The sequence below is a fragment of the Theobroma umbraticum genome, unplaced genomic scaffold (genome assembly GCF_002168275.2).
Source record: "Theobroma umbraticum cultivar Fairchild unplaced genomic scaffold, ASM216827v3 scaffold_56.0, whole genome shotgun sequence".
NCBI classification, from domain to species: Eukaryota; Viridiplantae; Streptophyta; class Magnoliopsida; order Malvales; family Malvaceae; genus Theobroma; species Theobroma umbraticum.
In genome coordinates, this window is record NW_018397256.1 from 8716617 (window position 1) to 8724978 (window position 8362).

At 30.8% G+C, this 8362-nt stretch overlaps 1 protein-coding gene across 1 annotated transcript; it reads right to left on the reverse strand.

The window, feature by feature from the left end:
• Nucleotides 1-5811: 5811 nt before the first annotated feature.
• On the reverse strand, nucleotides 5812-6916 carry LOC110411132 (FRIGIDA-like protein 4a; the record flags this gene model as incomplete). Its single annotated transcript, XM_021421163.2, has 2 exons — nucleotides 5812-6611; nucleotides 6725-6916. Coding segments are annotated over 2 exons (765 nt in total), but the record flags the coding sequence as incomplete, so codon positions are not given.
• Between the last annotated feature and the right edge of the window lie 1446 nt (nucleotides 6917-8362).

The following is an 8362-nucleotide window of genomic DNA, read 5'->3' on the forward strand; positions in this document are numbered from 1 at the left end:
TTTTGCCTTACAAAATGTATTCCTCCCTATCATGAATTACATATATGTTCACAAAAATCGTTATGAATTTTTTTTACAACACAATTATTTATATCATTTTAAAGCATATTACATAAAATTTTTATTGCTAAATCTTGCATTTCGTATAGTGTAATTTTATTGATTATTGAGGATGAATAGAATACTGATACAGGACATTTTAAAAAATAACTCTTAAACATAAAATATTTTAAAAAATAACCTTTTTTTATAATTTTAACTATTTTTAATCAAGTTGGATAAAATTATCTTTAATAAAATTACACGCTATGATGTTACATACCATGTACAGAAACATGTTACATGTCATGATTAAGTTGTTACACACCATATACAAAAACATGTGACACGCCATAATTAGGTTGTTACAAGTCATTGTTAAGTTGGTACATACTATGTACAAAAATATGTGACACGTTATGATTAGGTTGTTGCACACCATGATTAAATTGTTACATGTCATGTACAAAAATATATTATACACCATGTTAAAAAAATATTATTGTTACATGTTATGTGTAAAAATATGTTACACGCTATAATTAAAAAATATTGTTACACACTATATTGAAAAAAAATACTATTATTACATGTCATGTTAAAAAAATATTATTATTACACGCCATATTTAAAAACATTTTGTTATACTTTAATACCTAAACTGTTGTTGTTATTACAATCTAAAACTTAAAATCCTCTCAACTATTTTTATTTATTTTTGGTTTATTTGATAATATGGCACCGATTAAAGTGTTTCTAACATGTTTTTATAAATCAAAATACAAATTTTCTTATCTAAAACACCTATTTTAACTAAAAATTGAAAAAAAATTATTAAAAACTTAAGTTTGTAAATTTTAAAATTTTGAGTTTATTGGTGTCTAGATCCTAAATTAATCCAATTAAAACCTATTTCAAACATTTGTGATAATTTTTACTGTGTAGTTTAATCCAAAATATCTAAAAATTAAATTCTCTAAATAGCCATCCACTCAAGCACATTAAAACCATTGTTTGATGTTTTTAAAGTGCTGAAAAGAGAAATTTGAAAGTACAAGAGAGAAATCAGAAGCATAGTAAACAAATGCGAAAGAGAGAAATCGATAAAATTAAGGAGAGTGAGATGTTGAGAAAGAGAAATCGAAAAACATAAATGGAGAAAAATTGTGATAAATAGTTTAATTTATTTAAAATAATTTTAATGATGTTTTTGTCAAGTTATGATTAAATATAATTAAAAATAATTAAATTTATTTTGATGATTATTTTTGAAATACCCTTAATAAGAAAGATTATTTTTCATAATTTTCTCATGCTGATACTTATTTTAATTTAAATAACATAAAAAATAAAATTTCAATAAAATCTTTACTGAAATCTTAGAATTGAAGTCGTCCGTCGGCTCGGGATTAGAGAGAACCTTACCCTATTATTTAGGCTATAATTAAATAATATTATTACAGTCAAAAGCTTTATTTCCCTCAATTTATGGTTTTGTTTTATAAATACAGGGGAATTATGGGCTCTTTGACTAGTTATGTCTTGTATTATTGTTTTATTCTTCCACTGTCTTGCTTCACCGGGAAGAAACGGTAGAACCCGAAGGGGCTGACGAGAGCATGAAGCGACAAAATGCTGTCCACAATATTCACGAAATATATAAATATTACGACATTTTTTGACATTTTCAAATTAAAAAAAGGGGAAGGAAAAAAGAAAACGGTCTCGATGGATTATCACTAAAAACGAATTGCCAAGGCCGCCGCCGCCGCAGAGACAACTGGCTTTGTCGTGCCGGCTCTTCCACCAATCCTAGAAAATTTGAAGTGAAAAAGTTCAACATAAGCATAAGATTGATCTATGAAGTATTATTGTCTTTAGCCAATAACTTCAACTTTCAACTTTTTTTTTTTATTTTTTTTGGGTGACTTTGATCTATTCTCATGTACCAAGAAAACAAGGTTTGTTTGTTAGAATTTGAGAATGCCCTTTTGTTTGAAAGACCAAAAGCTGTAGAGAAATTCTTTTGCAGGAAAAGTTTTTCATCTTGCGGATTGAATCAAAGACAAAACCACGTGGACTGACACACACAAAGAAAGCAGGAAAAACTATGTTTTATGAAAAACATGTTGCAGGGAATGGAAGGGGCAGCAAACGGGAGAATATTTGGGAACGTTCTCATTTAAAAAAAAGGTTTCGTACAAACGCTGAATATATACAGACAGTATATGCGTAACCACAAGAGAGAGAAAGCTATAACCAATCCTAAACTTAATTGGCTTAATTAACTTAATTAATTTTTTGAAAAACACAATTTATTAATAAAACGCTACGTTTCAAGCATTCCATTGCCTTCCTCTTGTCTTTGATAAAATGATGCGTATAGAGGCCTCCCTTGTCTTGTTTATGGTTTCCTTTCTTTAGAGTTTTGATTTTTCTTCTAGAGATGGCAATAGATATTCTATTATAGAGTTATCATGCGTATCTAACTCGGTTATATATAATTAAAGTATTTTATAATTGAATTTGAGTTTAGATAGGGTTCATGTAGGGTTTGAGTACCACCTTTTAGATACTTGAATCATATTATAATTTTTTCTAATTTCATATAATTAAAAACAAGCTCATATCATTCATTAAATTAATTAATAAAATTATTATTAATTAACTTGTAATATTTTTTAATACATATACTTTACAAATTATGCTAATTTATAAAGAATATAATTACTATTATATATATACTTTTATACTTTAAATATAAAAATATGCCTTTTCTATTTTGTGTTAATGTTACGAAAATACTAACTTATAAAATTATTAATTATAATATATACCTTTTGTGTATATAAACTTATAAATATCTACCTAAAAAGGAATTGTGAGATTAAATAATTTTGGAATCTAGTTATTTTTTTATTTCTTAAACAAACTCATATAGTTAATTAAACTTGTAATGTTTAAGTTGTTGTTTGACTATTTGTTTTTAGTTATTTAAGTTGATATTTGATATATTTATTTTTTATTATTTTAATTTTAATTTTATTATTTGTTTGCTTTTGTAAATTTAATTATTAGTAAATTATATGAAATATGAATAAAAATATTAGTGTAAATAGATACAGGTACGGATTCGGGTTTGAGTAATTGGGTACTCATGAAGAGCATTTTAATAATTTTTTTACATAATCAATTTTTTAAATGGATTCAGGTATTATCAAGTAATAAGTATATATTAAGATTCGGGTTAGAACAATAAATTTAAAAAGTATTCGAGTAATTACATAATTTGAGTATATCATTTATTAATTGAATTCAGGTTCGAGTATTTTGAAATTAACGGATACCCTACTTGTTGACAACCTTATTCTCTTCTTGTCCATTCTTCTTGTTCCAGTTCATTCTTCATCATGCACTAAATCAGTTATGGTGATCTTGGACTTATTTCTTCATCTCATTTTTTATACTCCCCTCAAGAGGAATGATGAATATTGTCAACATTCATCTTGCTCAAAAGGTTCTGAAACTGTTTAAGTTGTAAAGGCTTTGTAAACATATATGTTATCTTCTCCTGTCCTGTTTATGCCTTTTTTTTTAAGAGCTTCGGTTTCTTTTCTTGTCCTTTCTTCTGGCTCCAATTCATTCTTCATCAGTACTCAGCCATTTATGGTAATCTGTGACTATTTCTTCATCTCATTTCTGATATTTTAAATTGTTTATGTCAACTAATACTGCTTATTCACTACTTTTAATTTCAATTCATACTAATCATTCCTTTTTTAGGGCAATTTACACTTAACCACATCATTAATGGTGAATTCAATTTTTTTAAAATAAAATTGTTTAGATAAAATATGAAATTAAGATTTAATTTATCATATAACTTTCTTTTATTTTCTATTAAGATTTAAAAAAAATTTAAAACATACAAAGAAACTTTTAAAACCATAGTTTATTTAAATGAAGTGATATTCCTCTAAATCACAAAAATATAAAGTATTGATCGCGTTTGTTCTGTTTTTTCCCAGTCAGACCCTGGCTTGTTCTGGCTGATGGCGAAATGTGGATAATTCAAAAGAAAATATAGACAAGGCATGACGTCTAGTCTAGTGGGCACCCAGCCGCGCCAGTTCCTTCTATCCCATGGAGTTGACGCGCGATTCGTGAGTTAAAACATTTATGATGATTACTTGTCATTTACTGTCAATAAATTATTTCAGATCCTTCTTAGTCTTTGTGAATGACGTCAAAAGATTTCAAGTCAATGGAAACAGCCCACCTATAATTATAAGTGACAGAGTAAGTAAATGCTATTTAATTATTTTTCATAATTTTAAAACAAGCAAGTTACTTTATTTATATTTTATTGATAATATAATTTTTGTTGTAAATTATAATCTTATGATTTTTAATTTTCATAAACAAATTCAAATAAGTGATACATGTCTTTTCGATATATGACAAATCAAATTAAATTCAACAATTAATGCTTAATTTTTAATTCAATACATATGCATATGCATATTAAAAAGAAAGACAAACAAAAAAAAAATGAAAGAGAATATTAGGTAAATGAAAAAGTGGATCACTTTGAAAGATAAACGTGTAATCATATGCGGAGTATATCTTCGAGGTTCATGCTATACAGGCCGAGGCAAAAAATGTGTAAGAGACCATGAGAGGTGGCGTGATTTTCATATCATTGCAAATCAAGCGGGATAATTCTTTTATTTTTTGTGAATTTGAATTTTACTAGTTAAACAAACAAATTGATTTGAATATAATAAAATCCTAATTTTATTTTTTTTAGGAATTGATATCTTATTCATTTTAATGCCAAAAAATAAGAAAAAATAATAAAAAAAATAAAATATAAAAGGTATTTTAATATTAAAAGAATTCAAAATAGGACAAAGCATTTTTTTAAAATAATTATACATCTCAAATGTCTAAAGGAAGGAAAAAAAAATTAGTCAGACTTCATTTATGGGATGGAACAACAATTAGGCATGACTTAAGGAAGAAAAATAAGTGGGGACGGAAGTGGGGCGGCGGGGCGTTTATAAACTAGAACAAGAGCCGTAACCCTAGGGGCTGTTTTAATTACTGTGCGATGTGGTTGTGGTGGTCTTAAAAAAGTGTAACAAAAGCAAAACACGAGGTGATTTTCATTGCAAATAAATTGTATTTATCGCTATGAATGAAGCGCCGGAAATATGGATGCCCAAAAATGGTGGCCAACACGCAATTTCTCGAGATACACGTGTCAAAATATCCACCTTTGTTGGGTTCAAGGAAGAAAGCTTCATCCCGTCGCAACCCACAAATCTCGTGGTGGGGTCTGCAGATCTGCTGCCGTTGTGTTCATCGCTCAGTGTTACGTCAAACTCATTATTTTTTCAGTGCTAGTATTAAAATAGAAAAACCGAAAGCTTAAATTAGGGGTCAAAGATTTCAATTTAAGATTTTTATTTAATATTTTGTCATTTTTTTATTTGTTTGAGTTGAGTGACAGTGACAGTTTTAATCATGTCTACCAATTACGTGATAGAACCTTTTATTTTTTTTTATATTGAGATTAGGTATTTGTTTTGGCAAAACATTTAATCGAAGCTTTGGACCAAAGATTATCTTGGGCTAGCTCCATGTCCATCACATAAGATATAAACTTGGCTTCCCCATCATTTCAGCTTTTCACTACAATCCGCTCTTCCCAGTATAAGTGCTCCCTTTGTCTCCGAAAATGCTAATGAATTTACAAAGGACAAGCACATTCCTATTTTAAAAAGGTACCTTCACACTAATCCTATTACATAATATTTCATTTTCATACTATTTTCAGGTATATGAACCATTTCAAGCTTTACCTTCGATGAGAAAAGATGATTATTTATTAAAAATAAAAAAGGGATTACAAGAAAAAGAAAGGCTTCTCAATACAAGGACACCTACAGGGGATTACACAAAAATTTCCCGGTCGCCAGGTTGCCGCTTCCACACTATTGGGTATATGATGAAGGTTGGTATGCAGATGGCGGAGCAGAGCCATAATCATATGCCCCATAACTAGTTTGAACCCCAAAAGCACCGCTGTTCCGATAACCAGCAGCACCCATATTATCCACGGCGTGTGGGTAGTGTTGTTGAGTAACTGCAGCAGGACTTTGAGAGTGGGCCACACCATATGCTGATGCATATGGCGCAGTAGGACCCTCAAAAACATTCTGGCCAGCATAGTTATATGGTCCAGAATATCGTGCAGCTGGACTATGCTGTGCAGAGGAAGCTGGGTTTCTACGACTGAAAGGGGCATAAGAATTTGAAAATTTAGCGGCTTTAGCCGGACGGAAAGCAGAAGGTCCACTGCCCCGGCTACTACCAGCATTATGGCCTCGCTTATTTTGAGGCTTTCCAGTGGCTGATGAACTCTTTTTCCTATCTGCCTTGACTTTCTCCAGCTGAGTGGCTCGCTTTCTTAAGCTATCAACAGAGAATTCTGACTCAAGCTTATGGTCTTCAACACATTTGATGATGGCTTTGATTGAATTCAGCTCCACATTGTTCGACTCCTCCTGCTAGACGAACTATCTTTAACCAGTAACTCTTTGCTTAAGGGACAAGAAACGAAATTCTACATACATGATGTAATTGGTATGTTAAATGATGAAAGTGAAAGTGCACGCACCGTTGCAGCTGCACTATAATTTTCATTCTTCAGTATGGTGGCCGCATTCTTTTTGGAGTTCCTGAGATAGGACTTGAGCAGAGAAACAGGAGAAAATCTTTCTGTCAAGCCAGCCTCCATGGCAAAGTACACTGCCTCTATCTCTTTACCATTCTTTACTAGTTCATCAATAATATCTGAAAAGTTCAGAGATCATTCACTCAAGGAGGTGCAATTTAAGTGAATTCTCATACAATGATGATAGGAATAAAACAATACAAAGTATTCGTACAATGTTTCTGGTTGTATTATCTTTAAGTGATGCCAACACCGTAATTTATGAACTGATTCTCATTTTCTTGGAAGAGGTGTTTATCTTTTAGCTTTTAATTTAGATTTGTGCTGGCACAAAAAACTGGGCAAATAATCACAAAGAGAAAGCCAACGACCCAATTCAGTATAATACATTGCAGGCTATATTTACCTATTTTTCTACCTTAATTTAACTAGTAATTTTTCATGATCTAAAAATATAATTTACATAAGAAACACAGCATCATAGATATTTGCAGCCTACAGTCAGAGGTGGTGCACAAGCACTACTATGACAAATGTGCGTGTGATTTTATTTATAGAAGTAATATAAAAAAAAAAACCATTCAAAAATACCAAATCAGAAAATTGTGTCTCATTATAGGCATAGTTTTGGTCAGGCTTACATTCCAAATATATTTGCCTAAAAGTAAGTTGCAAGAGTATAGGAGCCACCAGAGTGCATGTGCTGTCAGTGCGTCCGCACATGCAACATGAGGCACTGCATGACCAATGCCTAACATAAATCCTACAAATCTTGTTTGTATAGGCTTACATCAATTTTATATCGGTATTTGACATACGCATCCGTATTATAGAGAAATGCAATGCAAGCACACACTCCAAAATCCATCTATGCAAACACAGACATGCATGCATGTATGTATAACTTGGCATGGCATACAACGGTCCACTCTGCTATCTTGTAATGCAAGTGGAATGTGTGAAGCACAACTTATCACTTAGGAAGGAGAGTTTCCAGTTCACAAAGTTAAGTATGAAAGTACCCATGCACGATTTTGATAACATACAACTATCATCTAAAACAGCAAACATAGGGGGGGATAGTGTGATGGGAAGCTGATTTATAAACCAGCTGGTAGACATGACAAGTTCTAGTGAAAGATGTAACAAAGTACAAGTAAATTCCAAAAAGGCATAAAGCATCTAAAGGATGTAAATGGCAGGGTGAGTTGTAAGCTAATTAAAAACCTCAAATAAGGTTTGGGGTAGCTAGGTCCACTCTTATCTATACCTATAGACAGCACCCTTGAATATCTAAAATTCAAACCAGGTTATCTTGTATAAATATTACATATAAACATATTCATTTTTCACCGAGTCATATGTAAACTAAATAATTCAAGGAGTGAAGATTCCTTCAGCATTGGTCAGAGTGACCATTTGCAAGGCAATGCACTATAAATCCACGATCTAAACAGGAGATTTGAAATGTAAAGGAGCCCTTGGAAAACAAATACTAGAAAATAACATTTAATGAATCCCACAAAGTGCCACCAATTAAAATTTTAAAAAATTCTATTTGCATTAATCGATTCAATCTCC